Consider the following 26,777-nt stretch of genomic DNA (forward strand, 5'->3'; position numbering starts at 1 on the left):
TAATGCAGGTCTTGTTTCAGTTTCTGCAGCTGTTCATACATCCACCAGACAGGCAGAGAGGCTGTATAGAAGAAATAATAGAGAGATGCGTATTTAATTTTGTGCACAGGAATCTGGAATGCTTGTATTTTCTCATTTTGTTTCTGTTGTATTCATTTACTATAGAACTAAATTAGATGTACCGTCTTCCATAGGTATTTCTCCTGCGCTGATTTGAGAGCAGCTTTCTGTGATGATTCACACTTTGCAGTAGTATGCAGTAGTGGAAAACCAGAACTCTGTATCTTGGCATTGAAAGCTTGAGGAAAGCTTGGATTTAAGGTTGGATCTGAACTTTCTGATTGTACTGTATCTGAATTTGGCTTCCCTTACACATCTGAAGAGAAAAATGTGTTTTTTTTCTAAAGCAATGCGAGTCTGTACCATGTATACTCTGGTTTGAAATGAAGAAACATATAGGGTTATAATTCAGGTGGAAAGAGAAGGGGAGAGGTTTGGTAAACAAGAAGCTATTTATTTATTCTTTGATCTGATTATTTTTTAATTCCTTAGTTAAAGTTGAAGTGTCGGTAAGTGTGAGATGATAGTAGGTTTATTATTTATATCTATATACTCGCTTGCAGGTATGACTGTAGTGGGAGTTGTTGGCAGTATGTCCAAGTAGCCATGCCCAGCTTTAGTAGTAATTTTGAAAGGCACCAGCTTGGGCATTGGAGAGATTGCAGGTCGACCTGTTTGGTGCTGGTGTTTTTTTGCCCTGTGTCAGTATTGTTTTTATTTTTTTAGTTTATTTTATAGCAAGAAAGAAGTTTACATAGAGAAGATGAAAAAAGCTCAAATGGAGCTGAAATATAATGTGTGAATTGTGTTCATTAACTTGTAAACAGGTCAGAAAATGCAGCATTTTATAAATTTGGTGTTGAGAAGCTTACCTTTCAGTTTTGTGGGGTTGGGTAGCAGCTGGGTTGCAATTACTCCTTAAACCAGGTGTAGGCTTCCTGGAAATAAGTCAGGACTATCTTCTTGTCTTATGTACTGTAAAGCCAGCGGATCCAATCAGCAGCTGGGTCAACTCGGGGTTAGCAGTTGTGCATGTGCAATTCCTCCTTTCAGGAGTCTATGGCCAGCAGTAAGTATAATAATCAGACATTCTCCTTAATCTGCTGCATAGTTTAACATTAAAACCAAAACATTTAAGGAAGCTGGTATGCCCACTGTCTGCTGCTTCTAGCTCTGTCGAATGGTTAGCCTTAATCTTATCTGGTGTTGGCAGATGTGTCTTATATAATACCCTCGGCGAGTTCTTTAGCCAACTGCTCCTCCAAAGTGCCTGCACCCCTTGCCAGAGAGTGTCAGGGCCTTCCATACAACCAGATTAAAACTGTTTGGATCCAGAAGTTTATCTGACATCCTACAAACCAATATTTTTTGCCTAGAGTTAGGAAATAAAATCTTTGCAGCTGTTCATCTCTCCATCTTATTGCGACAGTTTCAAACTGTTACCCTGAGCTGGTGTTTTGTTGCCTGTCTGTTTTCTGTAAAATGTGCTATCTAAGATAAATCACAGTATTCATAGACTGTATCATAACTCTGTATGACATTTACAAATTGTTGCAAAGGACATTACTTATATTGTTTCAAGACGTCAAGACTTTGCCTTCCTAAATCTTGCTGAATGTAATAGTTTGCCACTTTCCATGGAGGCAGATGATGTTGCCCTCTAACTATTATCACATTTCTCTTAGACCTTCTTAATCTCCAGGCTCTGTGTCTATGTTAGCAAGCAGTACAGACTGGTAGAAGGAGGTTCTTGGAGCTGAAACTACATGGTGGCTGATGTCCACACTGCACATATTTTGGGGTGTTCTATTTCAGAGTAGTCCCAGTCTCGGTCTGTGACTATGTGAATGCCTATCACTGAGTGGAGTGCTTTAGGTACTCTTCTGAAGAACATCCTGCAGTTTAGCTTTGCCCAAAAGTAGTTTGCTTTGCTTGCTTCAGATCACTGTGAGTCAAAGCACAGTATGTGAAGGCAGTCCATGCTGGGTTGGGTTTTCTGGGGTTGTTTGTTTCTTTGTTTAAAAAATGACCTCCTTGATGTAAAACAAAATGTTAATGTAACAACACTATCAAGCGCCAATAGTAAAAGCCTACTAGTATATATCTTTCTATTTCAGTGCTTAAGCTATTCAAGTTTTCCCTTATTTTATATATAAGCATACTTTTATTTAAATCTGTTATCGCCCTTGGGTGGATTTTTTTCTCTGTGGAAGTTACTTCTGTGATTTTAGCTTGTACTTCCTTCATTTCAATTCTAATTTTTTTTTGTCTTGTCCTCCACCACCCGATTCAAAGTTACTTTTATGTTGCTGATGTCCCTGGCAGATGTCTGTGTCTGACCTGAGTGCTCTTTAGCACCTGTCAGCTTTCTTTCTCAATCTTATTTAAATTCTCAAAAACCTTATCATTTTTGTTTGCCAGCAGTTTCACTCCAGTTTGATAAAAGTTCTGCAGCCCCAAAACTTTTGATGTCCCCCAAAAACTTTGCTTTTACTTCTCCAGTCTTACTCAATACACTTAAATGTGACATTTCTGCTGTCTAGCTATGTTTGCATTTGCAATGGGAAGCAATTTAGAGATCTAAAATCTTATTCCTTTTTTTTTTCTGATTAAAATGTAAGTGCAAGCTTCCAAGACATGAAGCAGATAGGAGAAACGACTGAATCTCAATTGTACCAGTGAAAGATAATTCATCTAAAATTGAAAATTTGTGAATCTCATTTAATCTTTAGCATGAAACATAAGGCTCAGATATGGCAACAGGAAATCCTGATGCAGTTAAACATGTATTTTGATGGGCTTTTACAATGTCTTTACCAGCCGACAAGGTGAGGATTTGAGTGACAGAAACTTAAAACCTGCTGGGTTTTGACACCCTTTTGGCATTCTCAGAACCTGGGGGGTATCCTAGACTGGTGGCTGAGAACAAATGAACAGATGAATTGGTTTCCTCACCAACCACTAGTGATAAAACAGTGATGGCTTTCACCAGAAATAGTGTTTTCTTGACACTCACAGAAAATACGAATCTCAAGAATTTATTGGTCCTTGAGGTTGAAAAGATGCTGTCGTGAAGCTATCCTAAGAGAAAACAAGAGAGGACGAGACATGAAGAAAACCAGGTTGTACAAGTATAGAAGGTAGACTTCAATTTTTTTTTTTTTCTTCTTTGTATCCCCAAAAGACAAGTTACTGTCTGGAGTGTCTTTTTGGTCTAAAGTTGAGACAGAGGCAAAGAGTGCTCGTTACATTATATACAAGTTGTGCACATTTGAATGTAGTCACAAATAACTCTTCTCCAAGCCACATTCTGAGACCTACAACAAGCACAGACTATTTTGTTGTCCAGACACAGGCAAAATTGATAACGTATTTTGTCTTGTATGTCATCTCAGAGATACCATATTAGAGAGGGGGCTTCTACCATTCCCTTCCCAAAGAAATCTGGAGTGCCTGTTTCATTGTCTGCTAACAAAACAGTCAAGGTGAATTATATTTTAAAACAGCGTATGTTTCTCTTGAGGGTGTTTCTAAAGTCTGACATGCTTACTATTTCGTGGCCATATTGACTAACCAACATACTTTGCACCAAAATTTGAAGCTCTGTGTTTGCCATCCATTTCGTTTATTTTCTGAAAACCTCCAAAAAAAAAATCAGAAGAAAGGAATGATTTGTCTCCAGAGAATCTGTTAATCCATTAAGCTGGTTTTGTGCTTTCAGCCTGCCACCATGCTTGGCATTGTAGCCAGAACACACGTGGCTAATTTTATGTTCAGCCCTCCTAAAGGGTCACATGGGGATTGTTGACTAGTAACAACTGTTCAGGGAGATGTCCGCTGAAGGGCTGTAACTGTTATGGTGATGGTCAGCTGCCTGTCACGGATCAGTTCCTGTCATATATCTCTGCTGTAGAGGTTTAGTGTTTGTTTTAAATGAGGAAGTACCTCATTGCTGTTTGTCCAGCCTTTAGCACTGAAGTTCAGAGCCTTTCTGGTGGTGGTTCTTCCCCGACTCTCACTGCGGTGTGACGCAGCCATCTGTAGCTCATGAACCCATACAGGAGTGTTTCACGCCCTGATAGTCTGTCAGGAAACAATCTGAACTTTTTCCAAAAACCTTCATGAAAAACACCTATGAAAGAGGTTGGGTTTTTATCTAGAGGTTGTGATGACTCTGTCCTTCCAATGAAGCATTGTAGTCTTCTCTACAGTTTGCCTCAAGTCATGGTCATTAAGAAGCAAATTTGTAAGTCTTTGCTGAGTAAAATAGAGCTATTGGAGATGACGGGAGGGACGGAGACTCATACCAGAAAAAAATTCCAAAAAAGCATTGTTTCCTGAGCTTCTCATTTGCAAGAAACACTGTAGAGCAGTAGTCTCTGATTGCTCTGATTCTGGAAAGGGTCTGGCTGCAAATTTTTTGTATGTACATGAGTGTCTGCATTTAAATTATGTACTTTTTTTTTCAGAGATGCCTGTGTTGGAATTTAATCAATCAAGTCAAGGTTTCAATACATTCCAGATAGTTTTAAACTTGATTTTCTGAAATGAGAAGTCAGAAGAAACTCATAAGTAATGAACCTTTATCTGCTTTTTCTCAGTGCTGTTGTTTTGGGGGGTTTTGTTATTGGTTGGTTTTTTTTTATGCAGTCCTCACAAAATCAGTTCTGGCTTAGTTCTCTATATTTTGAGCTAAATGGTTTTCTGGATACCTCTCCTGTGAAGAAAGGCTGAGAGATTTGAGGTTATTCAGCCTGGAGAAGAGAAGGCTCTGGAGAGGCTTTGTTGTGGCGTTTTTGACATACAAGGAGTCTTGAAGGAAAGGGAGAGAGCATTTTTACCAAGACCTGTAGTGACAGAACAAGGGTCAATAGCATTAAACTGAAAGAGGGTAGATTTAGATTGGATATAAGGAAGAAGTATTTTACATTGAGTGGTGAAGGACTGGAACAGGTTGCGCAGAGAAGTTGTGGGTGCCCCATTCCTTGATCTTGACATGTTCAAGATCAGGATGGACAGGGCTTCAAGAAACCTAATCTAGTGGGAGGTGTCCCTGTCCATGGCAGGGGATTGGACTTGATGGTCTTTGTGTCCCTTCCAACCAAAAACATTTTGTGATTCTGTGATACACATAGGTAAGAGTTTCCTATTGAAGCTTTTAGTAGCCCATTTCAGTGCTGAATAAAAAGTTCTCTCCTGTTCTGGACTCTCCTATATTTCACGTTTGAGTTTCCTGATTGAGAGTGGGGAGGGCGAGGATGGGGGCTGGGACCACGAAGGGATACTCTACCCGCCTAAAATAAATTATATAAAAAACCTGCTTTGCCCTAATGTCATCTCACCTACGCTCCATGCCATGAGGTCTATGGTATGTATGTTCACTGTGGCCTCCACAGGGAAGCTGGCAGTGGAGAGAGAAGCACTGGGGAAGAGTCTGCTGCTGCCTGTAGGGGACAAACGAGGCACTCAAAGGTGCTGATGCTGGCCAAGGAGAAATAGAGACACAGCCCAGCCCAGGGATGAAAATAAATGAACACTATGGCTCATTTTTGAGGGGAGTGTGTGCACATGCATATATTTTAGGAGGAAAAATTGTCATCAAATAGAAGATTGTCATACTATTCAACGTCAAACTTCTTTTCCATAAAGCAGACAGAGGTATGGACAGATGAACAGATAGATATGTTCACAGACATCTACACACTGTTGGTTTTATATAATGAAGATGACTGACTGTTCACATAAATAATTCTCAATCCATCTATGCCCCTATGAAATTTGGCTAAAATCTTAACAAGCATATAGTAAAGCTGAGAAAAATAATATACCTGTATGTATTGTGTTTCATTCATCATAATTTGTAATTTAAATTGAAGAGCTGAGTGTAGAGAATTTGAGGGTCCAAAATCAACACTACTAAATAGACAGACTTAATTTTCAGATGATACCATGTGTTTACTGTTGCAAACTTGACAGTCGCCTTTTCCCCCTATCCAGTCCCCAGGACAACAGCTAGTTTTTTTAAAACCAGACAGAAATTCAAATTCCTTTTTGTATTATGTGTAGACCTTAGAGATTTGTTGGAAGACAGTGTATTTTCTGTTAGCAGAAAAGTTCTCCTGATGTGCAAACTTCCACAACCTTGCTTCTGATAATGTTCTGAGGCAAGGAATAGGTTTTTTATTCTGAAATCTTATGTGGCCTCAATGCAATTCTCTCCTGATACTAGCCTAAAGTTATCTTGCTTCATGGAGCAGAAGCAGCAATGAAATCATGTGAGTGGCTTTCCAAGAGGTGCATGTAGCTGGAGAACGTGAGGAAGGAAGAAAATCTAGTATTCAAGAGTAATGCTGTTAATGCCATAAAAGGTTCTTGAGTATGTGTTATTTAATGAAAGGCATCAATTTGTAGTTCTCCTGAGGTTTATTGCTACTTTAAATAGCTTGAAATAAATTGTTTAGCTTTTAGATTTTTCAAGGATTTGGCCATGTTTTCTTTCTAACTTGGTTTTATGTTTCTTTTTGACACTTCCATGGTGGAAAACCTAATTTGTTTCTTCTGTCTCATTAATACAGGCTGCGAATAGATTTGACCTAGCAAGTTTCTGGTTTTTAGGATGGTTCAGCTTCTTTTCCAGAAGATGGATTCAGACTTGGTATTCTGTGAAATGGACTGAAATTTTTTTATAGATGGTAAATGCAATATGTGTGAGTCGAGGGGCCTAAATAGGCAGTATTGCCTGTTCCAGCCTTTCTGCGTTTGGCAGGGTAAGCTCTCTATTGCTTTTACAGCAGTTTGTCATTCTGTTGATGCTTATTTTATGTTTCTATGTCAGGATTTTTCTTCTTGCATTATATCACTCTGTATTTGGTATTGTGTAACTTGTTCTACAATGGTCCCCTGTTTCATGGGATTGAATTCTCTTTTATACTCAAACAGTAAATAGGAAGGATTTCAAAGAATAGAATACAATAGTTCAATTGGATGAGACCTAAAATGACAATCTGATCCACCTGCCTGACCATTTCAGTGCTGACCAAAAGTTAAAGCACATTAAAGACACATTCAAATGCTGTCTCTTCACACTGAGAATGCTAACACCCTAGTCCCAAACCCTACCCCCTAACCCCTAAGCATAACCCTAAACCTAACCCTAACACTAAGCCCTAAACCATAACCCTTAACTTCAACCCTAACCCTAAACCCTAACCCTAATCCCTAACCTAATCAAAATGTTGAGATGGAGTAGGTCACAGGGTGACTGTGAGCCCTCAATACCATAAAGGCAAGTGCATTCTTGTGTGTCAGGAAAGATTTTCCAATAGGAAGGGCAAACATTGGGCAAAGCCCTCCTGAGTTCCAAGAGGAGTTTTCTGTTCAGCCAGGCTGGTCTGTTCGACTTCCAACACAGTGGGGTTCCATCCTCCTCTCCTTTTTGAAGGTGGTTCTTAAAACCTGACCAGCACTTGTGGACTCCTAAGCCCTCAAAAGCAGATTCCCAGGGGACGTTAAGTGAGTAGCTTAAAATTTTTTCTCTTGCAATCCAGGGTAGCAGCACTGCTGGATAGTTCTCTCATTATGCAAAAAAAAAATTTAACCTCGCCGTGTTGTGCTAAGTCTGAGTATACTATTGGCATGTTGATAATTTTGAATGCTCATTTGGAGGATATTGGAGGTTCTCCATGTAGGTCTAAGGAAGGCAGAAGGTAAATGCCACATGGGATTTTGTTCTTTCATTGTCTGCTACACAATTCCTTAATCCTTTCTGTGGTGTTTTAAATGTACCAGTATAATTCTTTAGGGATGCTCCCTCAGAATTATAACTGTGATGACAAATGGGGTGCTGGAAAGAAGCATTCAGTTTTCAGACCTTCAGAGTTTTGTGAGAAAAGATGAAAGGCTGGCTGTATTTGTTTATGGTAAGAAATTACTGTCAAAGATTTAGGACTCGGGTTGGCCTACTTTGAATTATTTTAGCGTGCTTGTGAATATTCCTCTGTATTCTGAGGACCATATCTGTCACTGATGACGCTGATGACTTGGGTGCACTGAAATGCAAGGGAACTGAGGCTATATCCATTATAAAAAGCTGTTGCAAATAAACTTTACACCCCTGTCCAAGTGTGATTCATAAAGAAGGCAAATGGAATTCAGGGTAGTGCAGTATTCTGTTTCCCCGCCATATGCTCCAAGAAAACAGTGGATTTTTGTGTGGACTGGAATCTCCAACTGACTACTTATCTGTACAAGAAAATAGAGAGAAGATGGGGGGGACAAAAAAAAAATGTTTGAATGGCCAGCTTGAAGTTTCTTTAATTATGTTTGTTTTTCCTGACCTGAGCAATAGGTCTTTGAATTTCACAGGTGTAGAGAGAAACAGTCAGTCATTGCTAGCACAAGATCTGGGGCATAGCACTTCTTCAAAGCCTGTTGTTATAAAGCAGAATCTGTTTCCTTGCCTACTGAAAAAAGATACAGATTCTTTACCTAGGTCAATGATATTTTTATAATAACAGCAAATTATTCCTTCCTGTAATGGAGATGAAGGAGGATGCTGAAAATTGTTTCAAAAGTTCATTGTTCACTTAATCCCAAGCCTTTCTCTTTCTTACCTAGAGATTTGTGAAAGTAAAAGTCAGAAATGCAAGAGAGAGAGAGAGCGTATGTGAGATTACCCCACTCAATACAAAGAACTCTGTCCATCAGTTCGTTTGCACCAAAGAAAATACAGAGGCCAGATTTTTATGAACAAGGAGGCCCCAAATATGAAGCCAATTCTACTAAAAGGATGTTGGTGTGTAAGAGGATTTGTGGGCTCGTAACTTGCTGCATTGTATAATACATGAAAAAGCAAGAGCATGACATGCATGTGGACTTAGGAGTACAAGAAAACATAAGAAAATGTTGATCGCCAGCGTGCTGATCATTCTCTTACTTGTGTAGTAGCAAATATTTCCAAGTGAGAATTTACAGGAAGAAAGCTGTGGAGAATTGCCAGTATGTCTGGGAAGATGTCTGAGAACAGGTAGACATATTTGAATCTTAGAGGAAGTCACAAAAGCACCTGCTACAATAGCCAGCCAAGATTCAGATGGTCAGTAGTTGATGAAAGGAAGAATTAATCAATTAATCTCTTCCTACTAAATAGGACATGATAGGCTTCATCGCAGGATGGGCTGTGAAGAACTATGCGAAAGGGAGGACAGATTAATTAGAGAATTATTAAATAGAGAAAACAACCTGGTCAGAGCAACCCAAGCAAGAAAAAAAATATAAAATATTGTTATATAGCATATTGTAGTAAATACTGATATGCATTAGACTTGTTAACCGCACTTTTTTTCTTGTGTAGCAACAGAGCCTATGCACTTAAATAAAAAACAAAGCAAAAAAAAACCCAAAAAACAACTAGTACTATTTACTCCCACAAAAATTCTGTGTATTCTTGCATAGCTTAAAGGTGCCTTCCAGCAATACATATTCAGTGCCACAAGGAAGAAATTGTTTCTTGCCACAAGTGAGATGAACAATATCCTGTCTTTTAAATTAGCTCCCATGCTCTCTAATACCAAGGAAAATAAGAGAATGTAGTTTAGGCAGTAGAGATCCTCTGGACTATTCCCCTGTAGAAATGCACAAAAAACAATAAGCAGAGACACTAAATGTATTATGAACTGGTGGATGGTGAGACAGATTATGCCGTAATTTTCATCACTTAGGAATTATAGAATATTAGTGCCTTTAGTAAAGGCCCCTCTAGATTGACAATTTAACTGCAACATTGCATAATAATTATACAGGCAATATGAAATCGTCAGCAGCTTGTCTACTTTTCACTCTTATCTGCAATCTATTATGCTCTGTAGTCTCATAAATGGATATAAAGAAAATCGTTCTGATTTTTTTAAGACATCGCTAAAAATGCTAATTAAACCTATAATGATGGGCCTACTGAGGATAGGGCAGCAAATGCACAAGCTCAAGGATAAAATGTCACACTGGGCCAGTGTAAGGCTTGCTTGAACTTAAAGGAGGACCAGCTGGTTCTTGATGATCATAGTTTCATGCTGCATTTGTGGTATATTTTACATTGACTTATGGTAGACTGAAGAAAATGTTGAATGTCATTTGTGAGTGAGAAGTTTAAACAGAATGAGTTTTTCTTCAGGGTAGTATTCAGAGTAGAACAAAAATCAGTATTTACGGCATTTGTCAGTCTTTAAGATATAGCTGTGAAAAGAAATTAAACCACCCAAGCTCCCTTTTAAAGTAGCTATTGTATTCTCAGTTATTTTATTTCCTAATAAAGTGTTTTCATCACTTCATTTGTTGGCATGTTAGCAGTGTCTGCACTGCTGGCGGTTTTAGCTGCTTGAAGTCTCCCAAGAGAAGTATATTTCCACATTTTTTACACACATGATGACTGTTTTCTTGTCAGTCAGAAAAGATAGAGTTGGTTTACTTGCTCACACTGCAACAGGTGGCAGGCAAACAAGGATGCATCTACCATGCTCAGTAAAACATGTCATTGATATGACATGAGAAGCGTACTCTCAGGAGGGTTTTTCTAGGCCTACAGAAAAAGTTCATGTGCAAATGTGTGAAACTGTGGGATCATTTGCTCTTTGTGGCTAATTTGTACATTAGATATACAGTAGCAATCACTTAAACATATAACCACAGGGTATAGTAAATCTTTTTGGTTTAGTGGCACTTACCTCTGCAGAGATTTCTTTCTATACCTTTGTCATAAATTGGTTTGAAACAGATGTGTTCATTAATTGGGTCTAATAATGAATGTAATTTATTTTCTCTCTACTGCCTGGGTTTTTACTCACTGTAGAGTTGTCATTTTATGAAGTACTCCTCTTGAAGAGTAGGCTTGGGGGGACTTTGTCTTGCAAGTAACTGATAAACTGAAGTCTATCCATTTCAGCACAGGAGCACCGCGAATATTTTATAGTAAGGATCAACATGATTTGATCCAACATTTCTTAATATTTCTTAATAATTTTGAAGTAAGATAAATGTACTGATTTTCCATATGAGTTTTAGCAGTCACTGATATAAGAGCTTTATACTTCTCAGTTTTCACTAGAACTGTACATACTTCTGTTTTCAACAGGGAAAAAAAAAAGCCTGGATGGCTCAAATAACATTTTGTGAATAGCATTCATGTAATAACAACTTGGCACCATGTATATTTGTTTGAAAAGACAATTAATGATATTTTAGGGTTCTAATAAAGTAGCTCTTATTAAATACATTTATTTTAGAAAAATTGACTGTATTTATCATGCTCAGAATCTCAGTCTAAAACCTTTTATTATTGTTAAGTCAAGCACTTACACAACTAATGATTAGTAGAAATATTCTGGAACTTTGTTTTTACTTTATTGCCAATCATGTTATTTGATTTTAACATAAATACTCTCAGCTTAGTTTCATCCTTGTTCCTTTCCTCCTCCCCTCTACTACAGTCCTTGGCAGTTGTGTTGATTTCTAACCATTCCCTGAGATTTTATCTGTATACCATTTTCCGTGCCCAGATGTTTATGTACTAAAACAGATTGTGGTTTTTGGCTTTTCCCTGGGTAATACTATGACATCTGTATTTAGTTTTTTGCTGCTGTTGTAGTTTTGAAGTGTGTGCTGCCATCTATGGAGTAATCATTGAAATAAAGCTGATATAAAAAGAGATTTTCTCAAAAGATTATGGAAAACAACCAAGTGGAGGAGGTATCATAGGGCAGTTGGCCAGATTTTAAGAAACTTGTTTGTCTGTATTCCCAGATCTCACAGCAAGCACAGGTGACAGTATACTGTTTAGAAATTGGGTGACTTCTGTGAGCTAAGCTATTCAGTAGATTTATTTATACTGGACAGGCTATTAGGGCAGATATTCTATCTGAAAATTAGAATAAGGATTGCTTTGTCCTCTAATCTGTAACTCGTTCTTTTTCCTTGTCCATTACCCTTCACATGTCCTAGTACTTAAGCAGTTTCAAAGATCTGTTTATTACATCATTTTATATGTTTTTCAAAGCTTAATTTTAATTCCTTATTCCTTCCCAGCATCTTGTTCACTGGATTCATGACTCTCCTCTGTGTCCTGCTTCAGCCTACCAGTTTCCATGTTTTCTTTCTTCAGGTGCCTTTAGAATGCAGCACTGAAGATCAGTCCTCATTCTCTCTCTTTCATAACATATTTGTCACTTATATCTATTTTAGAGTATACATTTATTGCAATACATTTATTCAGGTTGGCCTGGAGAGCACTTAGAGAAATAATTTTCTCTTTACTTTATGAAGTGCATGTGGGGTATCTGTGCATGCATAGAAGCTATCAGCTTTTCTTTTGATGCCATTCATGTGCTTTTAGGTTTGCAAATTTTTGACTAAGGATTTTAGCAGATCACAGCCTTGGATAGGATTCAGTATAAGAGTTCCTGGCAATCAGACTTCTATTCATTTGAGTTAGGAGACTTGACAGTGAACAAGTATGGCTTTAGGTCTTCCCTTAGCAAAAGCAGTGTTGGTGTGGGAGTATATTTCATAGAATCATAGAATAGTTTGGGTTGAAGAGACCTTAAAGATCATCTAGCTCCAACCCCCCTGCCATGGGCATGGACACCTCCCACCAGATCAGGCTGCCTATTGGACAACCTGTGCCAGTGCCTCACCACTCTCATTGTGAAGAAATTCCTCCTTATGTCTAGTCTAAATCTGCCCCTCTCCAGTTCATACCCATTGCCCCTCGTCCTATCACTACAAGCCTTTGTAAACAGTCCCTGTTCAGCCTTCTTGTAGCCCCCTTCAGGTACTGTAAGGTCACTATAAGGTCTCCTCGGAGCTTTCTGTTCTCCAGGCTGAACAAGCCCAACTCTGTCAGCATGTCTTCGTGTGGGAGGTGCTCCAGCCCCCTGATCACACTTGTAGCCCTCCTCTGGATGCATTCCAACAGCTCCATATCCTCCTTATACTGAAGATTCCAGAACTGGACACAATACTTCAGATGAGGTCTCACAAGAGAGGAATAGAGGGGCAGAATCACCTCCCTCAACCTGCTGGCCATGCTTCTTTTGATGCAGCCCAGGATACGGTTGGCCTTCTGGGCTGCGAGTGCACACAAATAAAGTTTCTCATCAATCAACACTCCCAAGTCCTTCTCTGCAGGGCTGTTCTCAATCGCATCGTCCCCAATCCTGTATTGAAACTGTGGATTGCTCTGACCCAGGTGTAGGACCTTGCACTTGGTGTTGTTGAACCTCATGAGGTTCTCATAGGCCCACTTCTCCAGCTTGTCCAGGTCCCTCTGGATGACACTCCGTCCTTCCGGTGTGACAACTGCACCACTCAGCTTGGTGTCATCTGTGAACTTGCTGAGGGTGCACTCAATCTCGCTGTCTATATCATCGATGAAGATATTAAATAGCACTGGTCCCAGTATGGATCCCTGAGGGACACCCCTTGTCACAGATCTCCATCTGGTCATCGGGCTGTTGACCACTACTCTCTGAATATGACCATCCAAACAATTTCTTATCCACCAAACAGTCCACCCATCAAATCCATATCTTTCCAATTTAAAGAGAAGGATGTTGTGAGGGCTGTGTCAAAAGCTTTACAGAAGTCCAGATAGATCACATCTGTTGGTTTTCCCGTGTCCACTGCTATGGTTACCCCATCACAGAAAGCCACTGGGTTGGTCATACAGGACTTGGTGAAGCCATGCTGGCTACCACTAATCACCTCCCTGTCCTCCATGTGCTTTAGCATAGCTTCTAGGAGGATCTGTTTCATGATCTTCCCAGGCACAGAGGTGAGGGTGACAGGTCAATCTTTTCTTACCTTTATAAAAATGGGGACCATGTTACCCTTCTTCCAGTCACCAGGGACTTCTGACTGCCATGACTTTTCAGATGTCTTGGAGAGTGGCTTGGCAACCACATTAGCCAATTCCCTCAGGACTCTGGGATGCATCTCATCAGGACCCACTACTGCTTAAATGCCTTCTTATAATGTAAGATATCAGAATCAAAAGGAAAAGTTTAACCTATATGGATGAAGCATTCTTGAAAATATCTTCTGGCATTTTCTTCTTATTGCTGAACTTAGAAATTGATCTTATTTCCCAGCATCAGAGACAAAATGAAGAAAAAAAATCAATGGTGATGATTGATCAATGTTTTTCAAAACTGACTTAATAAGATAAGAATCAATACAGCTGTATTATTTGCCATTATTTTATTACCAGTATCATTCAAACATGGTAATATTTGATTCTTAAGTCAAAAGGATTTTTTTTTTCAGTTGCCTTCTTACAGAGGCAAAAAGACTTAATAAGGAGGGATTTATTTAGTCAAACTTTGCTTTCATTTTAATCCTAATTTTGGGTCTTCAAGTTCTGGAGAAACTTAAAACTGTTTCATATTTTAAGTACTTGTATATAATTGTTCATTTAATCACAGAGACTTAAATAGAACAAATTATTACTTGTATTTGCAAATGACATGCTCTGATCCTCCCTTCCTCCTGCAAATAGCAGTTCCATCTTGCTCGGATGAAAAATCTATACTTGAAAATTTGACGATAAGTTTGAGTACCTAATTTCCCCCATGGCAGATTCACAGTGCTCCGAGTTTAGAGCTTTACTGTGCAAACACATTGGCTGATTAATCTTTTTTTGGCAAAAAAGATTGGGTCATTTTTTTTCATTTGTTTTTTTTTTCCCAACAATCAACTCCCTTTTCTGTCCCAAATAATTTTAAGATCTCGTACTGATTTATTTAAAGAAAATTCTTATAATCTGTCTCATGTAATATCAGTGAAGCAATCACTAAGTGATGAGTTTCGCTTAACAGTTGAGAGGTGTTTTTTTAAAAAGTAATTTACATGTTAATATTTCTGTTCCTGTTTGCTTGCTGCCTTAGGTTTAGCCCTTTGGGCTCCTAGTTTGAAATTTCTCTTTACAACTGAAGGCTAGAAAATGTCCTTTTAGGGAAGAAAGTCAAGATTCTTACGTAATCACTAGGACATGTGAGCTGGGATTTTAGTGAAGTATCAGACATTGAAACACTTCTGATGAAATTCCAGATATTGACAAGCCTCTATTAATGACGTCTTCTGTTTTAAAAAATTATTTAATGAGCGCAGAAAGATTTCTGCATTAATTTCTTATTGAATTGAATCCCTATCTATAAGCTGGGCCAGAATGTCATGAAATAGTAAATGTAAACCTAATAGTAGGTAGACACAGATTTTGAGAATACAGGATTTAACTATGTTCTCTCTGTCAGGCCAGATAATTTTACCTCTCCTTTTTATATTCTTTAACTAACTCATAAATGTAGTGAGTCTGTTCCTCTCCTTGAGTAGCTCTGAACAGCAGTATGTACATTTCTTGGGCACAGGTAGTCCCATCCTTTCGTACTCTCCATCATAAGCTGCATTATAGACAGTATCTGCAATTGTATAACAAGAAAGTTTGTACTTGTACCTCTCCTTTCCCTTTCCTCCTCCCTCCATGCTGCAAGAAAGAAGTAGCGTGGCATATTGCACATCTAAAAGGTTATCAAGCCTGAATTTGTTACGCCTTAGGATTTGGCAGACAAGTGTTCACAACCACTGTAGAACTACACGGCTCATCACGTGAAGCTGGACACCCTGAGAAGATAGATGATATTGGATTTGTTTTCTTGTTGCTCTGCAAACAATCAAACAGGCTTAAGCTATGCAGTCTGATACTCCCTAATTGACAACTTTTCCAAGGTTCATTTGTTAACTGAGAGCATGACATATATTGAAGTTGTTTCTTCATAATGCATTTGACATTAACAGGAGAAGCTGTTGAACGCCTCAGACATCAACATCTCAGCAATAAGATACTTCGCCTCCAGTTTCGACTTTCTAACTAGAGATTTTATCTTTGCAAGGGCATTTGGAATGAGCATATGAGACAACAGGACATAAGAGAAAAGTTTAAATACATTGCCAGAAAGAAAATTTGTGAGAGCTGGAGAGCTGCACGGAAGAGAAGGACCTGGGGGTGCTGGTTGACAGCCGACTGAACATGTGCCAGCAGTGTGCCCAGGTGGCCAAGAAGGCCAACGGCATCTTGGCTTGTATCAGAAATGGGGTCACCAGCAGGTCCAGGGAGGTTATTCTCCCTCTCTACTCAGCACTGGTGAGACCGCACCTTGAATACTGTGTTCAGTTCTGGACCCCTCACCACAAGAAGGATGTTGAGGCTCTGGAGCATGTCCAGAGAAGAGCAACAAAACTGGTGAGGGGGCTGGAGAACAAGTCTTATGAGGAGCAGCTGAGAGAGCTGGGGTTGTTTAGCCTGGAGAAGAGGAGGCTGAGGGGAGACCTTATTACTCTCTACAACTACCTGAAAGGAGGTTGTGGAGAGGAGGGAGCTGGCCTCTTCTCCCAAGTGACAGGGGACAGGACAAGAGGGAATGGCCTGAAGCTCCGTCAGGGGAGGTTCAGGTTGGATATCAGAAAAAAATTCTTCACAGTAAGAGTCATTGGGTACTGGAACAGGCTGCCCAGGGAGGTGGTCGAGTCGCCTTCCCTGGAGGTGTTTAAGGAACGGGTGGATGAAGTGCTCAGGGACATGGTTTAGGGAGTGTTAGGAATGGTTGGACTCGATGATCCAATGGGTCCTTTCCAACCTTGTGATTCTGTGATTCTGATTCCTTCTTGGGAAATTTCCCTGATTTTTATGCTTCAGCTCTTCTTTTCTCTTTTCGTATTAAGCCTTGGTTTCTTGCTTAACGAAGTACTCACTGAGTACTCGTTGGATTTCAGAGATTTCTTTTATCTTTGTAATTAATAAATAGGCATCTCTGATTTTATTTATAGTGATGAAGAATTTGTGTGTAACAGACATGCTCAAGGGTTTAACTAGCCTATGCATTCACAAGAGAATAAAATAAAACCCCAAAGAGACCTCTGTTTCAAAGGACCCTAACATTCCCCCAGATGAAGCCCATTCAAAGAAGAAATGACCTATGTAGAAGAAACTAGAGGGTGATTTCTCCGCTCTTCTTGTCACTGGTTCGCATTTGCTGTTTTCTTGTAGGTATTAGGTTGCTGCGAAAATAATTGCTGGCTTTAACTATTAAGTTTAAAGCAGTATAAATCAGCTTAGAGTAAAATGTATTAATCAAAATAAGAACCATGAGAATCTGCACATTGTTGCCAACAAGAAACAAGTCTACTCTGAGTGTAGAATTCTGAGGTCCTGGAATGGATGAATTCTTCTGGACTATTGATCTGCTTGAGGGAAGGAAGGCGCTATAGAGGAATATGGACAGGCTGGATTGTTGGACTGATGTCAGTTGTATGGGGTTCAACAAGGCTGTGTTGGGTCCTGCATTTGGGCCACAACAACCCCATGCAATGCTACAGGTCTTCAGAAGAGTGGCTGGAAAGCTGCCTGGTGGAAAAGGACGAGGGTGCTGGTCACCAGCTGGCTGAATATGAGCCAGCAGTGTGCCCAGGTGGTCAAGAAGGCCAACGGCATCCTAGCTCATATCAGAAATAGTGTGGGGAAGTGATCATGCTGCTACACTTTGCACTGGTGAGGCCACACTTCACATACTGTGTTCAACTTTGAGCTACTCTGCAGGAAAGACATTGAGCTGCTGAGTATGTGCAAAGAAGGGCAAGAAACCTGATGAAGGATCTGGAGCACAAGTCTAATGATAAGCAGCTGAGGGAACTGGGGCTGTTTAATCTGGAGAAAAGGAGGCTGAGGGGACACCTTATCATTCTTTATGACTACCTGAAAGGTGATTGTAATGAGGTGGGTGTTGGTCTCTTCTCTTAAGTAACAAGTGATAGGACAAGAGGAAATGGCCTCAAGTTGTGCCAAGGGAGGTTTGGATTGGCTATTAGGAGATATTACTTCACCAAAAGGTTTGTCGATCATTGGAACAGGTTGCCCAGGGAGATGGTTGAGTCACCATCCCTGAAGGTATTTAAAAGACATGTAGGGCATGGCATTTAGGGACATGGTTTAGCGGTGGGTTTGGCAGCGTTAGGTTTACAGTTGGACTTAAAGGTCTCTCCCAGCCTAAACTATTCTGTGATTCTGTTTTGAGCTGCTGCTTGGTTGTGGAAAACCTGTCAGGAAGTTGTCAAGATTCTTGAAAATGTGGTAATCAGTGGGAGAGAGATCTGGTGAGTCAGCTGGGTGAGGTGGAGTTTTGTAGCCCAGTTCATGCAGTTTCTGCAGAGTCATTTGTGAGACACGCAGTTAAGCATTGTCATAGAGAAGAATTGGTCCTTTTCACTTGACGAGTGCTGGACATAAATGTTGCAGTTCATGGTACATTTTGTCTGTTTCCTGGCAATAAACACTGCTGTTTCCTGGCAATTCTCTGCTGTGATGGTTTCACCAAGATTCAAGAGGTTGTACTGGATGATTCCACTTGCTGACCTTCTTTTGATGCAGCTTCTATTTGAAGAAGTGTTTTAGTGCTTCACCTCAGTCCAGCCACTGTGCAGAATGTTGTCAGTTGTCATGTAGAATCCATTTTTCATCAGATGTCACAGGGCGATCAAGAAATGAATTGATTATTGTTGCGCAAAAGAAGTGCAGAGCAGACTTCATAGCAGCGGGTTTTTGTATTTTCATTCATTTTATGCAGCACCCTTTTTTGAGCTTTTTTGATTTTTCCAGTTTAGTGCAAATGTTGAACAACCATTGAATGTCCAATGTTTAGTTCTTCTGCAACTTCTTCAGTTGTTTTACCTGCATCCACTTCCATACTGGCCCTTGATTGGTTGTCACCTATAGCAGAAGGACATCTGCAATCCTCCTCATCTTCAGGGCTCTTTACGTTAGGAAATTTTTGGAACCAATGTTGAGCTGTACATTGGTTGACAGTCCCCTGGCCAAATGCTTGGTTGAAATTGATAGCAGTTCCCACTACTCTAGGTCCCCTTTTGAACCCTTACAACAAAATCACTTGAATTTGCTTTTTTCTGTCTTTAATGTGACAGTGTAATGTAAAAAAAGAATAAACAGTGAAACCAAAGGCATTATCATAAATAAGAAGAGCAAACTGCATGCTTTAAGATGATGTACTACATGAACACAGTTAAATAAAAGTTTAATCAAAAATAAGCATCGCATTTTACAGTGACAGAAGTGGCAATTATTTTTGCACCAACCTATTAGTTTTCATAAGCACTTTCTTAGTTTCTTAGAACACAAATTGTGCCAGAACTCAAGCATTCAACTTATTATTATTATTATTATTATGCAAAAGATTTCCACTATCTACTCTTCCTTGCAACTATTCATATACTAGCACCTGGCAAGATGTTCACACAGGGTCTGTAAGTACTAATTAAGATCTTGGTCACAAATCCATCACCATAAATAGCTGTTGCTTCTCCTGCATCCTATGAACTTGATAGTTACAAGATAAATTTATCTTAGATGTACAAAAATTGTGGGGTTCTTTTCACTTTGTTGTTCTTTCTTTGTTCAGACATATCTCTTTAAATATTTAGGTTAACTTCTCTAGCACTTTGTTAAGTTTCTGCACATATTCTCCCTTCTAGGAAGAGTACATGCCTGGAGAAGTACATGAAATTTTACAGATGGTGTCAAAATAGTGAAGGAGTTTCAGTGATGCTTTCACTAGCATTGTTAGGAAGTGAAACACAGCTGCTTTGATGAGTTAAAAAATGAATGAATGGGTCAGGATGCCTTCATTTCACAGGAATAAAAAGCTTAGCTTTGACAGATAGATACTCTTCAAAAAATGACAGGGGAAAAAAAAAAAAAAAAAGCCAGATTCTACTTAGAAAAGCCCAGAAACAAACTTTTTGAAATCCCTGAGGTCTAGAATGCAAGCACATGTCTCTCCTCCTTCTATAAACATCAGCGACATGAATGCTAAATATTTCTGAGGCTTTGGGGGACATTCTGGACCCATATCCATCTAAGTATTTTCTGGTTTACTTGCAAGGTCTGTTGGCAAATGCTGTTTGGGTCTCTGATGAGCACTGATTCCAGAGGCCCTTGTGTCTTACAGGGTAAGCATAAGCTGCATGTGGACACAGGACTGGAAGGTGACTGGTGTGGCCTCATCCCCATTGGGAACTCCTGTGAGAGCGTGACCACGACAGGCCTCAAGTGGAACCTGGGTAAGTCAGATACCTTTGGGACAGTGGGTTTGATGTATCCTAGAGGCACATTTACTTTAGCCTCACCAGTGCTGAAGAGCCTTATGTGTCTGAAGGTTGAACATGGAATTGAATCTCCGCCAGGCCATTTTTTCCTAGAAATGAATTTTTAAAACAAGAAGGAGAAATATATTTAAACCTGAGATATTGCAGGCAGAAATGTGTTTTCCATTTGGGGGTCATTGTGCTGTTTAAATAGAACATTTATTGAGGTCATGATGCATTTCCATCTTGATACATTGCCCTCCAGGGAGGGGAAGCTGCCAGTGCCTAAACTCCTGGTTATAAGCCATAAAGTTACAACAGACAAATAATAATGTGATACAGATTATTAAAGCTACCTCGCTTTCCCTGAAGTGCTTCACGTATATTGTCTGTTTGTCAACTCTGAATGAACAGATCTTTTTCTTATTTTAAAGTGGTAAAAGGTGCATTTGATCTAGAACAGAGACATTCATCTGTAGAGAATGGAGGTTTCTTGACCAAAAAAATTTGAAACAATCTTCATCCTCCTTCCTCCCACGCTGAGTCCTTCAGAATGTGTTTATTCAGGAAAATAATGGGATATTTTAGATTAAGATTCATTAAAACTTCAGGGAGGCAAAGCAGTAATTGAAAGCCTCGTGTCTTGCAGTCTGATTTACATGGCCAAGACTTTAGAGCCATCCCATATGGAAAGGGGCACATGGTTCTCACAGTTTACAGTGCAGTGCCCTCGTTGATTAGTAATTAATCTGAGATTGATGCACTGTGCCAGCCAGTGGCACACATGCTAGTCTAGAGAGTGTCTTGTTCCACTGAGAGTTTGAGCATGTGCAGTTAAGGAGGTGGCAGTCAGTAGCTCACTAATGGTAAAAAATATAAATATGGCATTGAGTTCAAGACATGAGAGGCTTGCCAGGAAAATTGCTGTCTGGCTAGTAATGCTTTCATCCTTTTAAACTGTATTGTAAGAGCTGTATGTATTGTATAGGGGACATTCTCTTAATCTGAAAGAGTTAAATATTTTCATTTGTATGGATAAGTACAGTTGACAAGTAAGGAACTGCATCTTCATCTGCCCATCTCCTGTTGTGCAATGAATTCTGTGTCCCATTGTACTGAGGGGTCCCTCATTTCTCCATCAATGTTTTGCCCTCCAGCATGAAGTGAAAGAAGCTCAAACAAGCCTCACGTTAATGAAGAGAGAATCTCTGAAGCCTGTGTCATTTTGCACGTGGTATCAAATCAAAATGTGGTAGATGCTGTAAGGTTACAGTTCTTTCTTGATTATTAGTTTAAAAGACAAGTTATTTTTCTGCTGCATCAGAATTTTCCTTTAGTTTAGTGATACGAGGTGCTTATTAGAAAGGTGGTGGTTTTAAACATGGTCTGTCCACTCCCACAAATTACATGACACTTACTTCCAAATTCTGATTGCCTGATCTGCTAGAAGCTAAAGAGAAAGGGGTTACTCCTCTACCTGTTCCAGCAGGAGAAGGCAGTGGGAAGTGCAGTGGTAACACATAGTAAGTTTGTATCTAGGATTGGGCTGAGATACTGGGGGTTTTTTTAAGTTTATAGTTCTACTGCTGTAATACTGCTTCAGGTTACTTGAGGAATAGCTAGATGATGACCTACAGAGATTTTTATTATGCTTAATTAGGTCTTTTTTTTCTTTTTTTTCCTGGGGGATAACAATGTATTTAAGTGACAGTTTCTTACTTGTTTTATATTTACATGGCATATCTGCTTCTCCCAGGCCTTGTTGCTATCTGTTTCCAAGCGGAAACCTCAGACCTTTGCAGTGGGTTTTTTTGTGATCATTGCACCCCCTTAAAGGCTACACCTTCAGTCTCATTGTTCGTGTTTCTCACAGGTCATAGTTCCTTCATTTATATCTTTGCATTATCATTACAGATATATACAAGCAAAAATGATCTAGTGTTCCTTGAAGTTGTTTAATCTATCTGAGACACCAAGGTCAGCACAATCTGAAATACTTGTGCCCAAGTGACTAGAGATAACCTTTACTCATGCAAATACAGATTTTTAATCAGGTAATTGTTAAGATACTGATAAATGTAGTTACATCACCCCAAAAGGGAAACCAATATCTCAAATCCAGCATGCGGTTAGTTGTGACTTGGTTGGATTTTTTTCACTAATTAATAAGCCGTACATTCAAGTTTCAAATTAGCTTTCACTGTGTTCATGACTTCTGTGCTGCTTGTAGTTTTGCAGTTACATTTAAAAATGTTAGTCCTCCTGTAAATTGTGATTGAGAGAGAAAGGCTCATCTGGGAAGAAAAGGGAATGAGAAGATACTGAAGTAACATAACTTTTAAGATACTGAAGTAACATAGCTTTTAAGCCAAACATGGCACGAAGGCCTGCTTCTCCAGTTTGTTATGGAATTAACTGAATATGACCTAACAAATTTGCTTTTAAAAAGTAGTGTTTGAGTCCTAAAAATATTTGTTTTAAGTGTCTCGGCAATAAACTAATTCCAGAATTTAGGTTCTGTTTGAACAGTAAAAAATGGTGTGTTAGGTGAGAGAGGAGCCCTCATTTTGCAAACAATTTCCAGCAACTCAAAATTCAAAAGACACTGCATTACAGGAAAAAGGTGGCTTTGCATGAAGTTTTTAATGCTTAACACTGATGTCTGTCTAAGCAACCTAGATTACTCTGCTGATTAAAATTTGTAAAACCTTCAAGGAGGAGTCAAACGTTATCTGTGTCTAATTTGCGGGTCCTGTCAAGAAACTTCTGAATAGAAAAAGACAAGCATAAATACCTAAGACAGAAGCTTTGTTGGGGTTGAGAATAGAATCATAGAATCACTAGGTTGGAAAGGACCCACTGGATCATCGAGTCCAACCATTCCTATAAGTCTCTAAACCATGCCCCTCAGCACCTCATCCACCCGTCCTTAAACACCTCCAGGGAAGGTGATTTAGCCACCTCCCTGGGCAGCCTGTTCCAGTGCCCAATGACCCTTTCCATGACATTTTTTTCCCTGATGTCCAGCCTGAACCTCCCCTGGCAGAACTTGAGGCCATTCCCTCTTATCCTGTCCTCAGTCACTTGGGAGAAGAGGCCAGCTCCCTCCTCTCCACAACCTCCTTTCAGGTAGTTGTAGAGAGCAATAAGGACTCCCCTCAGCCTCCTCCAGGCTAAACAACCCCAGCTCTCTCAGCTGCTCCTCGTAAGACTTGTTCTCCAGCATAGGAGACCAATAGGCTACCAAAGGTGTCGTTCCAGTGGCTGAATCAGATGTACCCAAAGTCTGGAAACAATTCTGCCAGCAGAGAAACAAAGTTGTCTTGATTATATTTTTAATATAGCAGAATTCAGTATTTTTTTGTGTATCTATGTGAAGATGCAACATGTATGCATGCTTTTATGCACGGTTATCTTATCTTAGTTATTTGCAAGCACTTGGCACAAAAAGATCTTTCATTTATTTTAGTTCTCATCTTCTAGGTGAAAGAACTTGGAGAAGAAAGTGGAAAATTGATTAGAGAAAGTATTTTTTATCCATACTTGCTATTGTGCAGCACACATTCAGAACACATTATAAACATATTCTTTCCACTCCCAAAGGGATACAGATATTTTCTCTATTAAAATCTGATTTACAGCACAGGAATCAGATAATGCTTTATCTGATTTGACTCACCTGGCTGCTTGCTGATAACAGCCTCCATGTCTAATAAATAAATAACAAAAAATCCAATAACACCAGAATTACCCAGCATTCTTCATTAGGTCCTCAGTGGTGCTTTCATGGAAGTTGAATAAGAATGAAAGCAGAAATCAGTTGCACTGTTCATCATAGAAGAGGTTGGACAGTAATGGTAGGCTTTTCTAGGTGATGGTTCTTTTTCTGGAAAATTATTGTGGAAAATAGTCTTGCCAACTAATTTACTCTTCATACCTATGTGCTATATGTCATACCTGTACTGAAAATACCAGCATGTATGTCTATGTACGTGATTGTGCTTCCCAGATAATTTTCATGCAAAGTTATTTTTTTAGGCAGGATGTTAAATTGCTGTAAATTACTACCATTCAAAAGAGTGCCACTATCATTTCACTTCAAAATGAAATAGCAATAACAATGAGTGCAAGACTTTTCTCTAACTGTATCAACAGAGCATCCACTGACTACTAACTTCAAAGGCAGATAAACAGGATCCAAAAAGGTTTGGATGCCGTTTACATTGTTAGTAAAATTGAAATGTTTACACTGCTTTTTTTTCACAGTTTTCTGGGTTTTGTTGATGTTTCCTTGTGAATGGAACAAAAAGACTGCAAAAGCAATGGAGTTTTATATCTTAGAAAAATGCAAAGTCGAAAAGGCAAAAGAAAATTAGTACCTCACACCTTAAAAAGTCACAGGGTGAGAGACTGTTGTGGAAAAGGCTGTGAATTAGGACAAAGGACAAGTATTTGTGTGCTAGCAAAGCTGTTTGTATAAACACTCTATAACATGTTTTATAACTGGAATTGTTTATATGGCACATTTTCCTGCCCCAGTTCATTCTGATTGAGGCAAACTAAGTGGCATTCCCAGGAGTAGCTCTGTTTTCACTGGCAGAGTAAAAATCTTCATGACTAGATTTCCTTCTCCTCTGCTTTTGTCTCCTTCCCTCCTTTCTTCTCACATTCTTCACTGGTAGAAGACTACCAGTCCACCAACTGGGTTTGATCTTCAGAGCTTCAATGATGTATTTTTTCCCTTATTGATTACAGCTGTAAGACCCTGGGGAGGGCAGGGTGACAGAAATGATGCTGCTGCTCCCAAAGCTTTGCGTGATTTTAATCTTTTGTGAGCTATTTGCCTGCAGGAGAGTTACTGCCTGCCATCCAGGGTCACATAATTTATTACAAGGCAAGGCCTGCTGAAATACTTTTCCAATAAAGCAGCTGTTCTGATGGTGGCAGCCTGGCTTCACACTGGTTTACTGCAAGTCGGCAAAAGCAACAAAGAGGGCATTGCTTAGCATTGCGTGAAATAATTTTGAAACAAAAAGACATTTGGTATACATTAAAGGACTGATGAACACAGACCTCGGTTGTGCTGTGCCCCTAAAGCTGTATTTGCATTTTTTCCTGAGCCGCAGCTTGAAAACCCAGTTACACTTTGTGAAGGGTCTTGAGATGGGGATTTGAGGTCACACTTTCAGTTCATTTCAACAGATTTCAACAAATCGTTGGAATTGGTGGGAGGCTCCATGTCTTTTATAGCAGGGTCCTGACATTTGGTTTGGAAAGGCTGCTTTAATGCGATAAATAGATAGGCTGTTCCAGATCACACTGTTGGGGCAGCATTGCTGCTGTAAGGCTCCACTCAAGGAAAAATTCGTTGAGAGTACCATAGTTCTGAACTAGCTCAAACCACTTCTAGCAGTAAGTTTAGCTCAGCTGGGTGGCCGTTTTTAACAGGACATGCTGCATATATGATCCTTCCATGCAGCAGGGTTAGGCAGCAATTGCTGGGAAGGGGTAGAATAAAAAGAACTGCTCCAGCTCAGCTGTCCACAGAGCATGTAGCTCTACAGAGCCTAAGTAAGACCATGCTGAAGTAAACTTGGAGACACCTATTTATGTCTAGCTATATTGTCATGGCACACTGCAACTATGGAAACTGATTTCATTATTAATATAGAGGTGAGAGGCTTGTCAAGAGAGCAGAATGCTTTCGTTTCCCTAGTATTTCCTCTGTTACTTCAGTCTTTCCTTCTGCTGATGGAAATGTGATATGAAGGTATGAGGAAATAAGCGCTCTGCTTCATCCCATCTTTGGTGCAGATAATCCTCATCTCTCTGGTGGCAGTAGGTTGGTGAGAATACTGAAGCCATTTGAAAATCAAAAGCAACTTGCTGCGACTGAAGGATAGGTGTGATAGAGACTAAGCACCTTTCTGGAGAAGAGTGTGATCTGCTCACAGCCCCAGAGCTGCTGTTTAGATTGGTAGGTGTCCAAAGTAATTCTGTGGATTTCAGCTGTGGCTCTGAATTTTCATTAGTGAGTGTGGGGGGCAGAATTTGTCCAAAAAAGAAACCTTTGAGTTTATACTAAAGACATTTAGCCCTAAAGGCATTCTCATCAGTCAACCTGCCCATATGGATACTGGGAAATCATCTCATTTAGACAGTTGCAGAGGCAAAGCTGAAACATAATGGTGTACTTGAATGAAAGTCAGTGAAAAATTGGCCAGAGTACAAATGCTTGTTTGTCATATCCCTTGCAAATATACTTTAATTGTTTTCATATTTAAATGCCCCACATCAGCCATAATAAATTTAAATGTCACACTGCCAAGAGATTTCAAAAAACAAGAAAGCTCTTTGAGGCATGTGGTGAGTTATTGCAGGTTCCCAATGTCTTTGCAGAACCACAAAAGGGCAAGGACCAGTAGGGGGACAAATCAATCATGTCTGGCTAGAGTCTCCCAGAGTTAAAAAATGACTCAGTTAATGAACAAATGTGCTATTCAGATTTTTGAGCAGTTATT

The 26,777-nt window shown here is 39.5% G+C and overlaps 1 protein-coding gene across 3 annotated transcripts in view; it reads left to right on the top strand.

Moving 5' to 3' along the window:
- Nucleotides 1-26,777, top strand: part of TPK1 (thiamin pyrophosphokinase 1) — a 303,110-nt gene that overhangs the window by 221,076 nt on the left and 55,257 nt on the right. For all 3 annotated transcript variants that reach the window (XM_054059844.1, XM_054059842.1, XM_054059843.1), the window contains one exon: nucleotides 20,121-20,232. In XM_054059844.1, coding sequence (XP_053915819.1) covers nucleotides 20,121-20,232 — 112 coding nt within the window. The remainder of the gene's footprint in view (nucleotides 1-20,120; nucleotides 20,233-26,777) is intronic.

This window comes from Cuculus canorus, chromosome 2 (assembly GCF_017976375.1).
Source record: "Cuculus canorus isolate bCucCan1 chromosome 2, bCucCan1.pri, whole genome shotgun sequence".
Taxonomy (NCBI): Eukaryota; Metazoa; Chordata; class Aves; order Cuculiformes; family Cuculidae; genus Cuculus; species Cuculus canorus.